The 23,400-nt window shown below is 39.3% G+C and overlaps 1 protein-coding gene and 1 pseudogene across 1 annotated transcript; both read right to left on the bottom strand.

The window, feature by feature from the left end:
• Positions 1-681: 681 nt before the first annotated feature.
• On the bottom strand, positions 682-23,077 carry LOC103180040 (regulator of G-protein signaling 5-like). The gene is given in 5 exon segments (NM_001292127.1): positions 682-1,056; positions 2,678-2,844; positions 6,840-6,901; positions 10,956-11,066; positions 23,010-23,077. Coding segments are annotated over 5 exon segments (546 nt in total). The 5' UTR covers positions 23,054-23,077; the 3' UTR covers positions 682-894.
• LOC103180062 lies at positions 5,067-6,046 on the bottom strand (annotated as a pseudogene).
• Positions 23,078-23,400: the final 323 nt, after the last annotated feature.

Below are 23,400 nucleotides of genomic sequence, written 5' to 3'. Positions count from 1 at the left end.
GTAATACTGTAGCAAGAATGATTTTACCTCTCATTGATCAGTGTAAAAAGCCAAAAAAAATAGCTTCCACCAGCCTCTGCAGCAATCGGATACAAGAGTATGGGGGAATGTACTGGTATCCTGATCATTTTAGCACAATTGGTTATTCAGTACATTCATGTTGTTTCTATAAATCACTGCAAACTATCCAAAGATTCACCACAGGTTAAGAGCACATAGACACATGTATGGTGTTATTGTGTATACTTCAATACTGTTATATAATGAGATACGCTTATACGTACATCAGTAACTATTGGTAAATATAGGAACCTTTTGGTGATGTTATAATCCAATTGTCACAGCTTTGGCTGTAGCAGTTGCATTTGGTTCCTGCTTTAAAGAGGAAACCTGTTCCATTATAGTGAAAAGGCTGAATAAATGTTCCCCTTTTTGGGTTTGTTTCGCTGGGTTTGTTTTCCTTCAGAAATATTCTCCAAATTCTTTTTGCATTTGATGCCTCAATGCTAAGATGCCCGATAAGAATTTTCAAAGGAATGATTTGTCCAATAACTTCTTTCAAGCTGCAGGACAATTTTTCGCTGGGTATAACAGGAGTCAGTACACGGGGATATAGGAGTGAGGGGCGGGGGGGGAACAAAATAGGACAATAATCACACATTAAAGACGAATACAAAATGTAAGGTACGCACACTTTACCAGAAATGGTGCCTGTTTATTTTTGGGGGCTATGCAAAAAACAAACCTTTTAAATGGTGTTAGTTTGGTGCTCTGAGTTTTAAAGAAGAGAAAGATAGTATTTATTTTAACTAACAGGAGTGAGGCTATATTCAGATATCAATTCAGTTAGTAGACTGATGAACTCCCAATGTTTTGCACAGCCCGGCCAAGATGTTACTTTATCATTTCTTGATAAAGTTCGGATTTCAGGAAGCGGGGGAGGGAATCCTTCTCCATCAGAGTGAGCACTTTCTTCTGGGCAATCTCGAAAGTGGATGGAGAGGGTTCAACCAGGTTCTTCACGATGATGTCTTTGGTGAAGTGGTCGAGGTTGACCTGCAAAAGAAGGGGTGGAAGATGAAATTAAGTGCATACTTCAGGCAGATTGCAAAAAGGGACCGGTCCAGCAAAAAGCCTTGTCCTGGCCTGCAAGCCAGAAATTGCTGCTGTTTTATTTAAAAAGAAGATAAATGAGGAATATAGTAAATAATAATAATCCTTGCATTTGATATAGCGCTTTTCACGTCTTCTCGACATCTCAAAGCACTTCACAGAATAGACTGTAAAGTGAATTGACTGTATATTTGTGGGCGAAATGCCGCAGCCAATTATATACAGCAGTGTCCCACAAACAGTCGTGGATTGAAAATGACCAATTTATTATTGTTTTGTTTTGGAGGCATTATTATTAGGCGTGTGGAGTAAGGAAACTTGCCCAAGGTTTTGCCCTGCCGGGAATTGAACCCAGGTGTCTCGCTTGCAAGGCGAGTGCTCTAACCACTGAGCTACAGGACTCCAATATTTAGTTATCCAAGACAATAGAGAATGTGATAGCAACACTGCTCAAGCATTTTAGAGGTCCTATCTTCTACACAATTTAGATTTCACCTGCTGATGTTCCATTTATTTTGACTTAATAAAATGTTTGTGTGAACTCGAAATCAGGCTTCACCAGCACTGATTCGATTCTGAGCTCTGCTCCTGAATCTACCTCCAGGTGATGCTTTCGTAATGGAATCAATGCAACAGCTACAGAAAAAAATCTCATTACACAGCAGCCAATTCCAATGAACTTTTAAACTTAAAATTAACCACCCATCCTCAGGCTTTTTAGTGCACATGACAATGGAAGCACATTTAACCCTTCATGTTATTTCAGATAACTGATTCTTTAATAGCATTGCAAACTGGTGTGTGATAGTTAGATCACTGAACTCGATCTGTTCCTCTTTGCTCTGATGCCCTGGCATCTCTGAAACTATAATTTGGGGTTAACTTTCTCAATTCCATTTAAATTGTAACACACCTCTTTGAGGTCCCCTCTGATATGTGTCTTTTCGAGGCTGAGGATCTCTAACTATCTAATTGTTGTTCATAGTCAATAACTCATTCCTGTAACATTGAGAAACAACCTCACTGCTCTTCTCTGTACTACCTCTAGGGCCTGGATGGCTCCCTTATGTCGCCCTGATGGGACCTGCATACTGTACTCTAGGTGCAGCCTGAACATCTTAAGTATTGGGATCTGAACTCATCTGATTTGGCAATAAAGTCCAGCATCCTGATTGCTACCTCACACTGTTTTGACATATTGAGTGATAAGTCAACAAATGACCCTAGAACTCTTTCAATGCCCCCCCTCCCCTCCCTTTGGCAAGTTCTTTCCCATCTATCGATGTTACTCTACATGAAGAGCACTATAAAAACGCAAGTTGCTGCTCCTATATCAGTAACTGATATCTGTTTCAAATTTAAAGATGCCATTGCATTGGACTTTTTAGCCAACTTGACTTACGCTCGGCAAGCAAAGTGGAATTCAGGCAGAAAATTATTTTAATAATATCCCTATTATTTCTGATACTTTGCTAGTTCGGTTACACAGTTTTTTTGGTTTCTCTTTCAAACACAGAGCCAACTGGGAGCATAATCTTCTGGTAATGTCATTAAAGTGCCTGACCTCTTTGGGGGCTTCTTTCTCAATGTATTCTTCATAGATCTTCTTTGCCTTAGAGGTCAACTTCATAGGGGACTTGATCATCTTGTAGTCCTCGCAGGCCAGATAGAACTCAATGTTCTCCTCGCTGTACTCCGACTGCAGGAATGCTCTGAAGGCAAGCAGGCCATCTGGAAGGAAACAAATGGAAAAATCTCGTAAGTTTATATCATGTTTCACAACAATGTCAGATGGAATGGATTAAGATAGCACATTTCATTACTTAATCAATTTAATTTTGCTTCAGCGTAAATCTGGCAATGGTGCTCAACATTCCTGACCATGCACATTTGATACCATATAAGAGAAAGTTTGATAGCTATTTTGATATGCACTATTAAGATAACAATTAGCCAGATGTCGACAGAAGGCAGAAAAGCTTGCAAAACCACCAGTCAAATGTCTCCTGAACTAAACAGTGTTTGGGTTCAAATCTGTGGTAAATACAGGCTGAGACTCAAGCCAGATTTCAAAGTACTTCCAGAAGTGCCAACCTCAGTCTAAAAGGAACAGCATCTGAAACGATTACCAAATTACGTTCTGCTCTCTGAAGTATGCATCCAGGCAGCATGATGAATTGTTGTCACAAGAGTCTTTTCATGAAAGCAGGCTTTGTGAACGATAGGTTTCCATGGTCCTCTACCATAGATTTAGTTTCCAAAGAATGCCTTTAGAAAGGATGTAAACAGGAACCAGACAAATGCTCCCTTTATCACTGTGACTGCTTCCCGTTGGCATTTTGTTCAGCATGTTTTTGATGTAGTAAATTTTGCAATGTGGAAATTGCAATTTACACTTGGAATCCAGTTTCCGAGTATCAGAATTGCTATTACAAGAAGTGAAATGATTTTTATCAGCTTTCCAAACAAACAGTTTTAACTGGGTTTTAATGTGGCAATGTTACTTAATGAGTGCTCTGCTCAGATCTTGTGTTGGTTTAGTCTCAGTCATGTGGTGGTTCATGCTGCTAGTTTATTGCACATGTGAACACATGGCGTTAAACATATTTGCACTTATTACTTTATGAAAACTAATTGACCACCAGGATGCTCTACCATGGGCTGTTCTGTTGTGGCTCTTTTTTTTAAAGCACATTTGCAGTCATCAAGAATCTGGTGAGAAGTACATTCAATACTATAGAAATGTGATTCAGGTAAAACGAGGTTCAGTGCTTGGAAACACTGGTTTCATTTCAGCTCGAGATATATAGTATCTACCTCTGAGCATGTTTGATTTGCAAATTCGCTACCACTGTTACTTTCCCAAATCACACCCATCTCTGATATTATACTGCACTTTCAGAGCAACAATGTGTCTCTAGGTCGTACTTTTACCCTCATATAATTAAGTACCTCAAGCTCCCAGTCAGTTTGTGAAGCACTTTGAGATGCCCTTCCGATGTGAAAGGCACTATATAAATGTAAATTGTTGTTGTTGGACCAAGATCAAGGTTTGATAATGATTTGCACATTATGCTGACTAGGTAGGGACAGTAGGTGAGAGCAATGTAGAAATGAGTCATCAGGTAAATGTTGGAAAATGAAAGACTGATTTGACATGTATAAGAAGTGAAAAAATAACAGCTAAACTGGTACCTGCTGAGTCTTGTAGTTCTTATAGACTATTTGCTTGGCACTGAAGTGTTCCTGATTGTTTCTGTCAGTAACACTACACATCCTATATGCAAACAATCTGTAAAGTGTACACTTTCAGAAACTGTTTTAATAAACACTTATTGTGTTTGTAAAAGGCATTGTGATAAACATTTTATTTTTGCAAAGCTATCTGGAATGAATGATAGGATTGATTTACAATTGCGTGTTCCTTTGCCTGCTCAATTTCTGATCTTCTGGCCGACATTTACAGAAAGGTATATCTATGCTATTAACTAGTACTCTGTGCTTTATCCTTTGCGGGATATGAATCAATGACATTCAGTTTATCACAAATCAAATCTGCTCACGTTGGATACTAACAATCCTATAGTAATTGCTGAAGTTTCCTCATTTTTCAGGTGAGTTTGGAAAATGTCATAATGCCTAAGGCTCGAGAAGCACTAGGCATCAAAGGTCCCCTTCATGAAGACCTCCACAGTCCTTCAAACATATATGACCTGCCTACAGGAGAGGAACTAGAGAATTATGATACCCCAACACATCTACTGCAAGGAATCAATTCCAACATAATGTTATACCAGGACAAGAACACGTAAACGTTTTGAAAAATAAATTAACCTTATAAATTCTATAAGCACTGGAATGTTGCAACAGCTTCATACATTGAGAATCTTTGTACATGTTTGGTTAATTTATTACTTGCACATTTATGGTTTGAATATGCTGGATTCAATTTGTCACCAATGCAGTTTCTTCCGATACCTGCCATTGCCCTTGTGGCCTTTATCTTTTGCCATGCTGGCACAGGCATTGTGCTTGTTTTGCTGCAAATGTTCCAATACTTGATTAGTTCACTGGGCTGGAACTGATGGGAGGTAATTAAGTGGCTATATTTACAGCTGGAGTAAGAAACTTGCTAGTGATTTAAGAGGAACTCATTGGGTGGTGGCACAGGGTCAATTCTCAGTTTGGCAAGACAGACTCCCACATAGACATCTTCTAAATGCAAGCGTCTGATGCTCACAGAGATGTGGAAAATCTTTTCAGCTAAGTCAGTAGAGAAAACGTAACCAGTTGCTGAACAGAAGACTGGATAGCGTTCATTGGGATAGAGCTCCAGAGGCATGTACCATTTGCTGTCCTTGTTGAGATTCAGGGAATATCCACGCATCAGATAGCCAGTGAAATAGCTGTGATGTGGAGGCTGTTTGGGTTTTAGTAGTTTGCTTATTAAATATTCAGTGTTCACAAACATGTCACTATCAGTCTTCATGACATATGAGGCGTGAGGGCAGTACGTTGCAACCCAGTTCATGCCCATCAGTGTTTTAATTGTTAGATTATAATACATATCCAGAAAGTCCTGTTGAATAATGTCATGTTTTCATCTAATAAGGCTTGTTGGGCATTGCCATCATCCTTTCTAAAACCTAGAAGAAAGAGATGCAGAATGCGGGAGCATTGCTTTCATTTCCCCAGGTTTGTCTAATGGCACATCGTGCTTCGGAAGATGTTGTCTTGATTCTTTTTCGATTAGTTATATTTCCGCATGTAAATGGGGGGTTTTATGCTTTTTATATTTTTGTACTTTACCGAATAAATGAAACCGAGAATAAAGGAACTGCTTAATATACCAGTGTGTGGATTGAGAATCATTACAGTGTATTGCCGACTTTTTCAGTTTTACCACCTCATCCAAGTAAGATAATTCATCCATTTTTTGGGTACAAATGTTGGATGAGTCACATGTTCCATTCTAGCAGCATATTCAGGCAAGTGTCCTTTGCTTGGCACTTAATAGCACTCTGAGATGCTAACCTGCATGAAGGGTGCTATATAAATGCAAGTTGTTGTTGACAGTATAGATTTCGTCAAGAGACGAACTGCTACTCCTATGTACTATTACTGCAAGCGAAGTACTTGTACCTCCATACAGCCATTTAACTCAACTAATCATATACTCGTGTGAAGGTTGTGGATTTAATGAAATTACTGTGTAGTTTTGATGTGGTCACTGTACTGACGATGGCAACATTTTCAGGATTAGATATTGATACTAGGATGAGCAATGACCACCAGGATTACCAATGAAAATATGAGGCGTTAACCTTTTGGCTATCCGAATTAAAAACCATCAAGCGCGCTGAACGATGTGAGATGAGTGTAAAAGTATCAGAATTTAAGGCTTGCATTTGCTGGGAGTTGAGTTGAGATTGCAAAAACTTACAGATGAAAACACATGTTGGCTCATCCCATCCATCCGAAGGGTTGAAAGGACCTTTTGATACTCAGACCATAACTTGGTCTAATTTAAGTGGAAAATATTTTTGTCCTACTGGTTTACTGTCAATTCTGTTTTCCTCTCACATTATTTCAAACTCAGGAGCCCAGGATAGCTCCAGCGATCTGGTTTTTCACTCAATGATGCCATTGTACATAATTGACCAGAGTTAACTGAGCCCTTATGAAATACAACAAGCAGGATTTAAATTCAATATGAAAATACTTACAATTGTTCAGCAACAGTTTTTCCAGCGAATCACGCCACTGCAGCACCTCTAGCTGGGAAGGTCTGCAAAAGAAACAACTACACTCAGCTGATGTATATGTGGTAGGAATGTATATTTCTATCTACAATACACAGCTTCAAATATAGTTTGAGATGAACCACAATGACAAAAAAATGTATTGCTGCCAACAAGGCATTGACATTTTTCTGTGTTATATAGACTGTAGTTCACATTTTCTGGTTCAGGAAATCCGTGAGATGCTGCAGACACTGGCTTTAATTATCTGGCTTTAGATGTTATGTTTTCCACTTGATATTTCCAAACTCAAGTGGTAAACTTGGTTTAGCGTGGGCAGCCATACTACATGTTGGCTGAGTTGAAACACAGTTTTGTGCAATGTCTGTTGTGTAGTCACGGCAGTTCCATATGAACCGACCCAATTAAATCTTCTCAGGACAGTGGAAAATAACAATCTTACAATTCCCGAAATACATCACACTGGGCTTCTGGTCCATTGCGTTGTTTAACTGATTTACAAGGATGTCACTGTCCAAAAAATAATATCTGGCTTGAAAATGAGACATTTCTGTTGATAGGAAGCTTTTCACAGGGCATTTTGTTTTTCTCACAAACGCTATTTTCAAATAGTTTGAAAAGTATTATCGCAGTCGGAAAACTTCTAAACTGTTTCCTCTTCTCCTGACAAAAGGTCTTGGCTCAGGTTTATCTCCATCAGATAAAAATAACTCATGTAAACACCTTCGGACGATCCGATCCTTTATTTGTCTGTTCAATCCAAAATTAACATTGGATAAATCATGAGAGAAAGCCAAGCTTCACACAGAACATGATTTGTTTTCTGTAGCAGATTTCATGCAACTGAAGTTAATAGGTGGCTTAAAGTATACACTTGTTTGACTTTATCATATTGCGTTTGTCATTTCTGGATAAGGCATTGCAAACCATTCATAATGACATGAAACACATGCCCTGCATCCGGAGGTGATAGAGACAAAGCCTCAGTACACAGTCGCCAGCAGCAGCCCAGTCTTGATTTTGCTCGTGACTTCTATTCGATTCTATTTATACTCTTTGCTGGTTGTTTTCAAGAGAGGGGTGTGTATCAAGTTATCAAAATGAGATTGAAAAAAAGTAAACCCAGAACAGTATTTTAGGATGCACCAAGACAGTAGAACAAGAGGACATAGGTTTAGGGTTGCAAAAAGCAATTTCAGGTCAGACATCTGGAAGTTTTACTTTACTCAGAAGGTAATTAATGACTAGAGCAGGTAGCCAGGAAGGGTGGTTAAAGCTAGGATTTGTTTTCTCTCAGGGGGGTGAGGTTTGGCCCCATTCATCCCCTTTAAGCCAAATTAGTCTGAAATGTGTCCCTGCAGACAACCCTCCCGTGCCCCACCTCTCTAGGCCCCAAATTGTCAAAGGAGGATGCAGACCTGAAACCTGCCTTCACGACCACCCGAACAAGTCAGGTAACCAAATCACCTCTCCGTCGGGCCAGACCAACCTGAGCCAAGTGACCAAGTGCTCAAGATAGCTCCGCGTTACAGCATCTCCTCTTCATGTTTGTGAGGATGGCTCAAACTCCTCAGATCAGAAGTGCTGCAACACAATCCCATCTAACAGAGGACTGAAGACATATCTGTTGCCAAAAGCTCCAATCCTCCCATAATGCATAATGTGGAGATTCAGTCCTGACACTGTATATACCAGGAAATCTCAAAAGGACATCGTTCTAGCAGGTGCATATCCCAAGGAGTAACTGATAGCACAGAATCTACACTTGTTCTTGGCCAAAAGGCTGAGAAAGAATCAAAACAGGACACTGGACTCATTTAAACAGTAGCTTGATGCTGAGATGGAAGAACGATAGGGTGAATGTTCTGGAGGGATAAGATCAGAATCTCTTTGATCGCTTGCACGTAACCAGCAGGTACATCAGATTATATAAACTATACGTGATGACACAGTGGGTCCATTTGTAGTGTTGTCTGCACCTAGTCGTTTTACATCAGCATGACCTCCAGATGCCACCAGCAAGAAACAGATTATTTTTATAAGCTTTGTGAGTTGTTGTTCCATTATTCTATCCACCGAACAGTCCATAAGAGTCATGCATCCCCAATTAGTGACACAGGAGATGTAATTCCACACTAATGTGTTTACACGCAATGCTTTAGGGGATGTTGCCAAATGAACTGGATTTTAGTCGCCTTGATGATTGAAACACAGGCTCGCCTTGAGGCTACATCACTCCCAGTGAGTAACAGGACTTAATTGAAGCTGTTTGCCTGGACCTCAACACTTTAATAATTTTATAAGCAAGTCCACACAGAATTGGGTACATTCACTCCCTTTGACATCCTAAAGTTTGATATGTTTTATCATTTTCAGGACAAAGAAGCTCACAGCAGAGGAAAGAGGAAAGTGTGAGGACAAGCCACCCTGAGTCATTTTATGCACTGACCCAATGGCTGGCTGAAGGTTGGTAATGGATTAACAGCCAGTTGGGTTCCCTGCACTGCTAGCTAAAGTACATTGCCATCATGAAAGGCTGCCATCTGGCAGCTCAGCAAATTGCTGCAAGGCACCCAGTAAGCCTGGGACTAAACCTTCTGAGCAGCGAGAGGATTGGCTCCTGTACATTTCTTTCATTCTAATTGTAGACGGAATTGCTTTCTTCTCAGTGTTGGGTATCAAGAAATGATTTTGAAGGTGTTTTTTCTGGAAATTCTTTTAAGAACTACACAATAACAGCTGGACTCAGCACTATACTAAAGTCTGCTGGATCTGAAATGCAACGTAAATAGAGTAAATCTGGACCCAGATACATTTTCTCCTACATTGTGTTGTGGAAGTGGAGGGGGTGCATACGGAGGGTTAGATCTGAGAAGAAATTAAATAAGTTTGTTGAAATAGCTGAGATAGTTACCAAGAGTAATAGCATCCAGAGAAATGTGCACAGATACGGCCCTGCTTGCAGTTCAATTTTCAGTCATTTTCACTAATTATTTTCTGGCAATGATCTAAGATGGGAGGTAAAGGAATGAGCTTCCATCTCCGGCCTCCATCTCTAATTGAAATTAGACGCATGAGTGCAAAGTGCCCTGACATATCCCCAGAACTGAAATCAAAGAACCTTGTTAACCATAAAACTTCAAGTGGACCACTCACACTCGAGCCATTAACCTATTTAACTAAATAGAGTAATTTGCTAAGTTTCGTTTGTGTAATATGTAATTGCGCAGGTCAGTATGGTCGAGCATGAGCACAGCATGGAACCTATCAGTAAAATGTGCCAGTACTTCACCATGGTATGAAACCCTGAAACTTGTTGATCTAAGAGCAGACACCTATCTACACAGAGGGAATTTTCCAATCCTTTAACTCCTTCGAGGCCAGGGATAGTTCAAAGAAATTCTGAAGAAAGGAACAGCAGGATATATTGAAAACAAACTGATTTCTCCTCCTCGAAATGTTGTACTTTAAGAATTGAAAGAATTTTGATTCAAGGTCCATTTTACACAAAGGGACATATTTTATTCACTTCATGTGTGAGAGACAAATGAGCTCAAAAGTTCACCAAACGATTGTCTGTGTAAATCCAAGGCCAGTTTCCCACATAGCTTCTGTGTTCACTTGCTTACTGTAAAAGGTGTAGCCTGGTGCATGCAGTGCTTGGAACCCTAAGTGGTTTGCAGATCAAAAAACACTTGTATCTGTTAGTGTTCTTAGCAATAAGTACTGATGGAGCAGTGAATCAAACTGCAATGGCTGAAGGGGTTATCAAGGCAGTTCTGCAATATTATATGAGGCAAGCAGACAGATGGCACAGTAAAAATGACATTAATATTCTCAGCAGAGATGTTATCTGACAGTGTCCTGATCTGGGTGGAGAAAAATGTTATAAGTGGTTGTCCCTGCTTGGTGCAGAATGTGTGTTTCTCTAGTTCGGTTTCATAGCACTCATATACAATTAATACAAGATGACACTGATAGATGTTTTCAGCAATAACAATTGCACTCTAAGATGTGACAGATACCAGAGTGCCTGCTGTTGACTCATTAGAAGAAATGTTCTCAATTACGACCCATTACCTCTGGGGCTTGCTGAACTTCTCCGGTTTCTCAGAGTAGGGGATGATGTAGTCATTGATGTTTTCTGGCTTCAGCAGCAGGATGCCCAATTTTGTCTTTATCCCTTTGGCTCTGGGAAGACAATGTGGAAAGGTTAGCAATGTCCATTTAATTGTATTTAATTGAAAGAGGAATAGGCTTTTTGTGACAATAGGCCCCAAAGTCTGGTGATTTGTCTTTTGGTGGGTTGCCTAAATAGTTGGCAGAAGAGATTGTGTATAAACATTGACTGGTTCAAATATTGCTCAGTCTTCTCTTATGACCGTAAGTCATATTTCACACTTTTTCAATAAATGGCATAACTAGCAATTTTTGATATTGGAATAGCACCTTTTACATCAGGATGATGTCTCAAAGTGCTTCACGTGATTTACTGTAAAGTGGAGTGACTGTGTATTTGTAGGTGAATGCAGCAGTCCAATTGCAAACAATAACAACAAATTGCATTTGTATAGCACCTGTCATATCAGGAAGACATCCCAAGCTGCTGGGCACACAGCAATGTCCCACAAACAGCCATGAAACAAATAGCCAATTGTATTTGGGGCATTGTTGGCCTGAACTCCAGGAGAAACTCGTCTCTTAATGAATACTGTCAAGCAGTGTGAAATATCCAACTGAATAGACAGATGGGACGTTGGTTATTATCTCATACACAGGATGGCAGCTCTTGACAATCCAGCATACCTCCAACATCATCTTTAGACTATGTGAGTTCCAGTCCTTGAGCCGCCAACCTCCTGACTCAGAGGTGAGAGTGCTATCAACTGAGCCAGGCTAACATTATTCTATTTAACATGTATTCTATTTAAACCACAAACTGTATTTAGACATGTTTACAAATATCTGTAGTTCTATTATCATGAGAATGGAGGAAATTTTAGTTACCCTGCGTGAAGAGCACTATATAAATGCAGTTGCCAAACCAGCTACGACATGGTAAAGAATATTGACATTAATTCTATACTTACATGCTAGCTGCTCAGACGAAAACACTCCGTGATAAAGTTGAAATTTTCACTGACAATTAGGCTGATGCTTTACATAAAAAGAAACTAATAATAAAGGCATGTATATTTGAGCGCTGTTTAATGGTTGACAGGGATGTGCAGGATTGGAGAGTCAATTTGTATAATCCCTAAGATTGAAGGGAGACTGAGACATCCTCTCAACATGAAAAACCTTATATCAAAGTCAGGATTATTATTATCAAGTGACTCCTGCTGGAAAGTAAATGAGGATAGCTGAATATGATTAGGCTCTGCTCTACCCATGTAATTTCAGTCTCATCTGCTGTATAATTCTATCACAGCAAAACTCAGAGAGTTCTGAGTGTTCACAGCTCCCTTTAAATGAGCTGCATATTCGCACAACTGAGCAGTGTGTAAAATGTGTCAGGGCCCATTTCTCTCCTTCTTCACACCACCCTCATTCCGTCCCACATTCCGCAAGTTAATGGGTAGATTTGGGATTAATTCCTTACCAGAGAGTCTCTGCATGTTACCACTCCAGAGTGGAAAACCTACTTATGGATACTTAATAATCCTGGCTAGTTGAAAGATAAACAAAAAGGTTTCACTGTACAGGAGAAATTGTAAACCCTGTGGGATATTTTACTACCTTTAACCAGATCTGCCCAGAATGCTGAAAGGACGTATTTTAGTTCATGTTTCCTGATTGTTAAGTATGATATACAGGCTCCACTTGCTAAATGCTTAGGGGATGAAGAGTATGATACAATACAAAATTACATTTGTATAGCGCCTTGCACGTCGGGAGACATCGCAAGGCACTGATGAAGATGAAGAATGGAATGAGAAAAATAGCAACATGTGCATGCAATTGGGTCATATTGACTATGTAACAAACTTGGCAAGACATTTTTTGTTGAGATAACAAATTCCATGGTCTGCTTGTATAATGTGACCATCTAAAAAGTTCTGTGCCTGGAGCTTAATATGGTGACACTGACTGTAACAGAAAGACTTTGTTAACTGAATATTAATGAACGAACCCAAAATTCTACTTAGTCTTAACCTTGAGGCTATTGTCTTGAAGTTTAATGCTGTGCAGAATTTTTGAAAATTCTTTATTTCAGCCTCAATTTGGAAACCAAAGTTATGAAATTCTTAAGACCAATGCAAAACGGGTTTCCAAATTAAAGCTGAATTTAAAAACTTTCTGAAATTCTGCAGGATCCTAATTTTTCAGGCAAAAGTCTTAAAGCTAAAACCATGTTAAATTTCAGCCCTCAGATCTTTAATAAATAGTTACTGGAAAGCAAACATTGACTGACAGATAGGAATTGTATATAATGCCAGGTAGTGTGTAATGGAGACAGACGGGAAGCGATTTCAGTTCATGGGAACTCTGTGTTTGGATCGAGCATCTGTTACCAAGAAAAAAAAATTAAATTCATAGTGTGTACCATTAACTTTGCCAACAGCTTATAGGGATGACGCAGGAACATGGCCTCGCTACATGCTGTACCATTTATTTGCTTTTGTCACATAGTGTTAATCTTGAGCATTTTGTTAATGAAAGCCAGAATCAGCTTTGTTTGTATTTTTCTTAAACATTCTCATACTCTCAAAACTATTATTTTCCTTCAACTATGTAACAAAAGTGATGGGAGTAACATGCATTACATGCACACTATGTAATGTAGTACACTAATGATGAGCATGTGCCTGAGCATGTCCTGTTATCTGAGAATGTAGGAAAACTGGAACAGGCAGGGATCATTCAGCCCAATAAGCCTGTTCCTCCTTGTTAGACCTTGGCAGATCTTGGTAGCTCTGCCTTTTTGCCATACCTTTTAATACCTCTACCTACCCATGCATCTGCCTATCTGTTACCTTTATCCAGTGCTTATATGGGGACTAATTTGCCATATTTACAGACTGGATTCTGTAAATTTAACTGGGAAACAGTTGCTTATTTTGCTCCACATCCTTTTTGGGGGGACTTTACTGACTGGGAATTTGCCAATTCATTGCTCGCAAATTTCACAAACTAGAAATTGTGAGGCAGTAGTAGCAGCAATTAACACAACAATCTACTTTGCGAATTATGTACATTCAACCCCCTCCCCTACCATATATATATATATATGTACTGAAGTTCTGGATGACTATTAATTGCTTCCATTCTCTCTTGTTCTCAAGAGGTATGGCAACCATGAGAAAATAAGCTATTTTCTATTCAATGAAGGAAATATCTTTTCAGGGTAAGAATAGTTACCAAATTCCCCAGTTACTAGATTCAGTTAACAATCAAATGTCAGCATGAAATGGAAATAACATTTCAAAATGACTTATTCCGAAAAATGTATTTAGTAGGTAGGTTTAGTAGGTTTAATAGATCGCAGCTGTCCAATGAATGTAAAACAAAGGAACAGTGTTTTTTTTTAGACAAATGCACATGGAAATCCATTTGTATAGACCCTATTGAAATCCATGGCACAGAACTTTTTTATTCTCAACTGTTTGTTTTACATCAACTTTTTTAACAGATCACTACACATGGGATAGTACAAAAGAAGAAATATTATATTTCCACAGACTTGGGAACATTTGGAATGATTTTGTATCTAGCACGGTAACCACCAATTCCCAAAATTCATTCCGATTGGAGAACAATAAATTCCTTTTTTCCCTCATCCACAGGAAACTGAAACGTTTTTTACTCCTAAAGGAAACATAAATTCTTCCTTATTTACTTACAATAAAACCCTCAAAACCTGATCCGAGTGAGACAAGATTGATTCTACCCTAATCAAACCTGACCAAACAAAGTTGGATTTATTTTCTCTGCTATCCCAGATTTATGATCTTACCCTACAACATTTCATTTGCTTGTCTGCTTGCCTGAAAGCTAACTAGGCTAAGTACTGAAATGTGGTATTACAAGTAGTGTATTCCCGTACTTTTAATTGATATAGTGGTAACTTAAAATGTAATTGGAGTTGACTACTCTTCTAGTTAATTCTGCATATTCCAAGATTATTCATTATAAGTAAGTAGATTGATTGAAAGGCAAGATTGGAAATTGTGTTCATCAATTCACCTATTTAAGCTTAATTCTTGATCAAGCATAGACTTGATATCAGTTGATGGTTGATCTTATCAGCAGCAAGTTTGGAACAATTTTTATCCCTTGTTGATTTCAACTGGAATGGAATACTGAATTTATGGTTTCTCCTTGGTTGGACATACTCTATTTCTTAAAAATAATTGTCAGTATTGTGAATCCTCTAATCTAATTCTAATGTTCACCATTCTTCCTCTAAAGAAGTAAACTTGTGTTATGTTCATGCCAACTTGTTTCACCTTTAACATTCTATCTGTCCTTCAGTTGCTGGTTTATCGTTTGGCCCGTTTTTTTCAGTCAGCTCTATTTTCTCTTTACCTTGTTCTTTCTCTACATCATTGACCTCCTAGACTCGATCCTTATGTTTGCTGATAACTCACCTCTATGTTCATCAAAGCCTTTCGGACTGCATGTCCTCTATGCACAGAGTGAGCCTTAATTCTTGGAGACTAATGGGTGAATTATTAAATCTCAAGCTCCTCTATACCATTCAATGTTGTTTCTTTCTAGTCCTCAGACACAACTTTTTATATCTCTCCCAAGTCTAACCAAACAGCTGTCACCTCTTACATTTGTGAGCTCCCGTCCTTCTCTTTCCTCTGCTACTCTTTGCAGTTTAGGTGGTGTATTGCACAATGGGTCTAGTTCCTTCACTCACGCTCTTATTAACCAAATATTGTAGGTAATCCTTACACGATTCTAATACTTAGCTCAGCTTCTCCAAATGTAAATACTCTCCCTACTCTGTGCCTAGCACCAGCTCTGTAAATCCCTTCAAGATGCTAAAGGTGTTATATGAATGCAAATTGCAGTTGTTAAATAATAATAATCCTTGATTTAATACAGCGCCTTCACGTCATGAGGACATCTCAAAGCACTTCATGGGATTCACTGTAAAGTGTAGCGACCTTGTATATGTGTGAACACAGTAGTCAATTTGTGCCCAGCAAAGTCTCACAAACAGCCATGAAGTAATTGATCAATTTTATCTGGGGAATTGTTGGCCAGGATACCAAGAGAAACCCTTATAGAAGAGTGATGCCTGAATACATCTTTGATCTGCACTTTTATGACTTGATGTCTCCTCCACTCGCCTACCAGGTTTCAGAAAGCATTTAAAATTTTAATTTGTTTAATTAATATTTCAGTTCAGTTGCTGCTTGACAGGAGTATTGACTTCTGGAGTATAGAATCATAGAATTATACAGCACAGAAGGAGGACATTCGGTCCATCGTGTCTGTGCGGCTCCTTGAAAAGAGCTATCCAATTCAATCCCACTCCCCCACTCTCTTCCCATAGCCCTGCAAACTTGTCCTCCCCAAATAATTATCTACTTCTCTCTTAAAAGCTGTTAACAAATCATCACCCTTTCAGGCAATGCATTCCAGATCCAAACAACTCGCTGTGCAAAAAAATTTCTCCTCGCCTCCCCTGTTTCTTTTAACAACTGTTTTAAATCAGTGCCCTTGGGTTACTGACCCACCCGCCAGTGGAAATAGTTTCTCCTTGTTCACCCTATCGAATCCCTTCATAATTTTGAAAACTTCTGTTAAGTCTCCTCTTAAACTTCTCTGCTCCAAGGAGAATAACCCTAGCTTCTCTAGCCTCTCCTGATAACTGAAGTCCCTCATTCCTGGTACCATCCCTGGTAAGTCTCCTTTGCACCCTTTCCAATGCCTTGACATCCTTCCTAAAGTGTGGTGCCCACAACTGGACACAATACTCTAGCTGAGGCCTAATCAGTGTTTTATAAAGATTCACCATAATTTCTTGACTTTTGTATTCTATGCCCCTATTTAAAATGCCTAGTATCCCATATGCTTTTTTAACAGCTTTATCTACCTGCCCTGCCCCCTTCAAAGATTTACTTATATGAACCCTAGGTCTCTCTGTTCCTTCACCTCTTTTAGGATTGTACCATCAGCTTATATTATCACTCCTCATTCTTCCTCCCAAAATGCATTTCTCCACATTAAACTTCATCTGCCACGTGCTGCCCATTTTTACCAGTCTGTCTATGTCTATTTGCAGTCTGCTAATATCCTCCTCACTGTTTACTACTTTTCCTAGCTTAGTATCATCTGCAAACTTGGAAATTGTACTACCTATACACAAGTCCAGGTCATTTATATAGATGAAAAACAGCAGTGATCCCAATACTGATCCCTGGGGGACATCACTGAATACTTCCTTCCAATCAGAAAAACAACCATTCACCACTACTCTCTGCTTTCTGTCTCCCAGCCAGTTCTGGATCCATGCTGCCACTGTCCCTTTAATGCCGTAGGCTTCTATTTTGCTTACAAGTCTCTTATGTGGCACTTTATCAAATACCTTTTGAAAATCCATATAAACTACATGAACTGGACTACCTTCATCCACTCTCTCCGTTTCTTCATCAAAAAACTCTATCAGGTTTGTTAGACATGATTTGCCTTTAACAAATCTGTGTTGGCTGTCCTTTATTAACCCATATTTTTCTAAGTGAAAATTTATTTTGTCCCAGATTATAGTCTCTGGAAGTTTCCCCGCTATTGACATTAGGCTGACGTCATCACCCTGAGCGGTATTCAGTACAGAGAACTGGTTTGTGAGTGTCACACTCTCAGGGGATTTCTGCAATGCCTGTCCTGTTTTCTTACCATACCGGGTGGTCACCTACTCACTCTCCTTCTGAACCCTCTGTGGCTGTGGGGTGACCACCTCCTGAAATGTTCGATCCATGAACTGTAGCGTAAGGACATTGCCGTATCTACTGTGGAGCGTTTTGTAGTCAGGCGAGAACAAAGCTGTGCACATGCTATCTTGAATACCAGAGAAATTTCTAATGTAAAAAGAAGATCGACCTGTCAGCTTCCCCTAAGTTTAAAAACATAAGGTTTGGAACTTTAGTGTGTGCGTTGTGGTACTGTTGGAGTATAATCTGCTCAAAACACATAGCTTGCTATTATGCACACATGCACACAGTCTGCCAGCTTCCTCCTGCTTTTCAGCGCCTTGAGACGTTCTCCTGACGTGAAAGGCGCTATACAAATGTAATCTTGTTGTTGTTGTTGTTGTTTCCAGCTAAGACTCTTCTTCCGATTAGAGCTTTAGCCTGCAGGGTTAATCGAGACTGAGTGGGGACACTCACAGGGACTCACAGGGACAATGATTCTGCCCCTCCAAATTAGAATTTGTCTCTCTGACCTAAACTAACTGATCCATCATCATCAGTTCCCAGGAGTGCTGCAAACTTCTCCGCCTTCTTCTACCTCTGCCACATTGCCTACCTCTGACTGAACCATACCCCAAATGCAACCCTCATGCATGTGTTTGTCACCTCCGGCCTGGATTACTCAAACGCACTCCTGGCTGGTTTCCCCAGCTCCACTATTCAAAAAATCCAGCTCATTCAGAACACTGCCACCTGCATACTTACCCGGACCAAACTCCGTACCCATATCTCACCAGTTCTGGCCAGGCTCTACTGGCTCCCCATCACCAAACTGATCGACTTCAAGATCCTCAAACTCGTATTCAAATCCATTCAATCCCGGGCACCTCCCTATCTCTCTGACTTTCTCACTCCCCAATCCACCACCTGGCACCTCCGCTGGACTGGCACCGGCCTCCTGCTCATTCCTCGCACCCTCCGTTCCACCATCGGAGGTCGCACCTTTAGCCACAACGCCCCAAAACTCTGGAACACTCTTCCTCCATCCCTCCGCCTTGCCCCTCTCTCCCCTTTTTCAAGTCCCGCCTTTCAACTATGCTTACGGTCACCTCCCCTCCCCACTGGCTCGGAGTCAGGCTCCGCCACTGTTAAGCGCTCTGAGATGCTACCCTGCGTGGATGGCGCTATATAAGTGCAAGCTGTTGTTGTTGTTGTTGAACCCGCCTGGCTCAAGAACCAGACTACCAACACGACCACAAAAGATTGATTCAATTCTGATATTCCATTCCCAAGCAACCTTGGAGCCAGCTCTGCTCCAAGGGGACCCCACTTACTCCCCCCCCCCCCCCCCCCCCCCACCCCACCCCGGAGGCTAAACTGGTAGAATTAAGCTGCCAAATCAAATTGATATTTAACTGAAAATGTTTAATACGCACTCTCTCCCTGGATGACCTCTCTATAAAGTGATGAATGCAATTATTGTCTTCAGCCTGAAAACAGTGAATTGAGTTTCTTCTGCACTGGTTCAGTCATCTGTATGAATGTACAAACATCTGCCGATTTATAGTCTTGTGCTTTCTCTCTCCCTTTCTATTTTTCGCTACATCCAACACATCATCCTATGTTTAGGGCTCTATATACATACATGTCCTAGTTTACTTGTACTTTCTCCCATACGTGTACTTGCTCCCATTTATTTCAGTATTATCTTCTCCTGAAGATCACTCACACCAATCATTGGACGTCACTGAAGACTATATTAAAGGATAGGAGCTTGTTACCATAAATCCAGTGATAAACACTTGCCCAACAGTTTCTATGCTGCTAAGAAATCCATCATGGATTTGAGAAAATGAGCCACTGTATCTTTGCACAGGTATGACATGGAGATGCACTGTGCAAAGTTAATATTCTACTTGTGAGCAGAGTTGGTTCATTCGTATTCTGAAATGGTCCAGATTAGATCAATCTCTGGAATACTGAATAAACCTAAAATACACATCTGTCATTTGAGATTTACAAGTTGTTTTGGTGCTGAACCCAGTAAATCAGGTTACCTGATGGTTCATTTTGTTTTATACAACATTGAAAAATAAAATACTCTTTCAGCTCATGCAGAATCCATCTAATACAAATCAGAAAAGCTCACAGGAACTGTATTCTTTATTTTATAAAGCCTTAGCTTTAGAACTGGTTTCAGTAATTGAGATAAATCCCATTCTACTTTATATATCTAGATGGATCGACAAGATACCTGTCTCCCCATTGCTTATTGTCTGAGGAGTAAGACATGGAACTTATTAAGGGATGTGCCTTATGATGATTACATCACAAGTTTAAAATAAATACTGGGTTGAATAAGTGTTTAATTACGTTCTGGTACAAAAGGGTACATAAAGAACAATTGTTTTTCTAAACAGTACATTTTTGGGAGCAGGTAAGAAAAAAAAGGTATGTCTGATGTTATTGTAGTTTCTCCTGGGGACCAGCTAACAATCTCCCAAATAAAATTAGTCACTCACTTCATAGCAGTTTGTGGGATGTGCTGTATGCCAATTATCCCTCGCATTTTGCTTACCAACTACAGTACAGAGTCACTTACTTTACAATGTATCCTGTGAAGAGTTTGAGACAAACTCCTGAAGTGACAGGAACTATACAAAACGTAAGAATTGTTTTTATAAATAAACAACATAATAATAATAAATGGCCCAGTACCCGTTATCACCAGTTACAACCATTCTGTACTCTGGACTATAGATTTAGATAATAATAATAATAATCCTTGCATTTGATATAGCGCTTTTCACGTCTTTTCAACCTCTCAAAGCGCTTCACAGAATAGACTGTAAAGTGAATTGACTGTATATTTGTGGGCGAAATGTGGCAGCCAATTGCGCACAGCAGTGTCTCACAAACAGTCGTGGATTGAAATGACCAATTTATTATTGTTTTTTGAGGGATTATTATCCCTCAAATAATCTAAAATCTAAAACATTACCAATTCATTTGTTATTTGGTATGTGCTATCCAGTTTTCAAGGCGAAAAGTCAACTTTCCAGGATGATCTTAACATCTATTATCAGTAACACAATGGGATCTGAGGGCAAAATTCCTTGTGTTCAAGATCATGAACGCTGATAGTACCAGCTGATTAGTTTACACCTATGTTTAGAAAAGTCATTTAAATCACCTATGTGTTCCTTTATCTTTCAGTTACAGCATAAATAATGTTGATCCAGAAATAAATTAAAAGTCCTTGTGGAGTCCTGTAGCTTAATGCTTAGAGCACTCGCCTTGCAAGCGAGAGGACCTGGGTTCGATTCCCGGCAGGGTGAAACTTTGGGCAAGTTTCCTTACACCACACACCTCTGTTTACCTAGCAGTAAGTAGAACCCGGTTAATTAGTCGATTGGCGGATCGTTTTTCTGAGGATAATAATCTCTTCAAAAATAAAATAAATAATAATAATTTAGTCACTGCTGTGTGCAATTGGCTGCCACGTTTCGCCCACAAAATATATAGTCAATTCACTTTACCGTATATTCTGTGAAGCACTTTGAGACATCTCGAAGATGTGATAAGGCACTATATCAAATGCAAGGACTATTGTTATTATTAAAAGACCAATATGTAGAATCCCCAGATTATGCTTCCGTTGACAATACACTCAGATGATTCATATTTGAGTCTTACTATATTTTTGCAGAAATATTGTTACCTGACTCTCTGATTTGGATTGTTTGCAAAGTTTAACAATTAAAGCCTTGATGTAGTTCTGTTACATTACTAACCATACATTTTGAAGATCTTTGATCTTCATAAATATAGCTGTGCAACAAAACTGAAATGCCCCAGTGTTTGTCATAATAATGCTTATCTGCATTGATACAGTTACAACAGTCCAATCTTCAATACTGTCTATGTGTTAATTGGCAGAATTAGCCAGACATTGATCTCTACACTATAAATGACTAGACTGGTGCTGTCAATATGCAGCAATGGTAATAATGATAAAATAACCAATATTTAAGTGACGACAGTAAGTGTTTAAATTATTCTGATGACTGTCTATTTTAGATGTTGCCGTCTGTCAAAATACAAGATGTTGGTATGCAGAGGTCTCATTTCACAGTATGACAGTCTGATTTGCAAAGTGAGACTGCTGGAATGAAGGACTATTATTCTCCATAAATGTTTAATAAGACCATGCGTAGGAAGATAGGAATGTTCTTGTATTATAATAAAACTGTGGACTGGAAATTCTACCTGGGTCTAGATTGACTCTATTGAGAATATTTGGCAAATTCTTAAATGACAGGCTTAATTTGAAACCAGTTTTCTTTAAGTTCTTAAGCAATACAGAAAATCAGCTTCAAAGGTAAGGCTGAATTAACCAAAGTCTGGTGCTCTGAAATGCTGTGTTAATAATAAAAGTAATAATAACCCTTGCATTTGATATAGCGTCTTATCACGTATTCGAGACATCTTCACAGAATATATTGTAAAGTGAATTGACTGTATTTGTGGGCGAAATAACATAATAGAGTCAATCCACACCCAGGTAGAATTTTACCACATATCTTCTGATGTCTCAGGTTTACGTGACATTTCCAGAGTATGCACTGGTTTTGAAGAGCTGAGCATTTTACTTCAAAATCTACAGCATAATCAATCAACACTCACAGAGGAATCATTGCTTCACTTCAATTACAAAGAAGGAAATGAATAGTAAACCCGGAACCTCAATACATTTCAACATCAGCAACCATTTCTAGGCTACACATTGGCTGTTGTGTCTGAAGTAAATTGCACAATTCTTTTCATATGCTTGTCACAATAACAAACTTCCATTGTTCCGAGGCGATTGCTCAGCTTTGTTCCAGTTTAGAAAATACAATCCTTTATACAACAGATGTGTTTTATACTCATTGGAATTGTCTACTACATTGGAATAATTTCATTACACTTTCAATGATTCAAGTTTAAAACACAGTTTCCTATGATCATCCTTCCATCTGACATTCCACACTAAAGATGCTTCATTCCTGCTAAAACAAGCAGGAGATTTCAGTTTTTGCTCAAAACTTTAATTTGTCTAATATTTTGAACAGTGGGAATAGAAATTGCATTAACTGCTGAATAAAGTGTTTCTTTTTGATTTATAACCTAAATGCTAACAAGACCCTTTTTCTTTTCTTACTGTGTAAAATAATCCAAAACATAGTTAAATAACCACACATGGCTTAAACTGGCCTTTGCTCACCTTTCAATGCATGTTGCTGGTAGCCCAGCTAAGCCTTTGCACATTTTGCCAGCTGCTACTCCTCTGGTTTGTAGACACAAATCAAAGTCTGTAAACTTCAGCTCCTTCTGCAGTCCCCCTGTTCTGCAGTGGGATTATATACAGACTTTGCTGGATTGGCGCCAGCCTGTCAGCCAATTAAATTATTCAAAAATAATTACAGTCCAGGGAACACATCTATGCCTCACTGTAAAGAAGAGCTGCAGACCACAGCCTCCAGCAGCCAAAATGAAAAGGTCAGTCAGTGGCAGAAAAATCATCTTTGCAAATATCACTTTCCATTCAAGATCAACCTTTCTAGCTCTTCCTAAACCTGTGTTTAGGATAAAATCTGGTTAGCCAAAATGGGGAT

The sequence above is a fragment of the Callorhinchus milii genome, unplaced genomic scaffold (assembly GCF_018977255.1).
Source record: "Callorhinchus milii isolate IMCB2004 unplaced genomic scaffold, IMCB_Cmil_1.0 Scaffold5, whole genome shotgun sequence".
In the NCBI taxonomy this organism is placed as follows: Eukaryota; Metazoa; Chordata; class Chondrichthyes; order Chimaeriformes; family Callorhinchidae; genus Callorhinchus; species Callorhinchus milii.
This window is presented reverse-complemented; position numbering and strand designations above follow the sequence as displayed.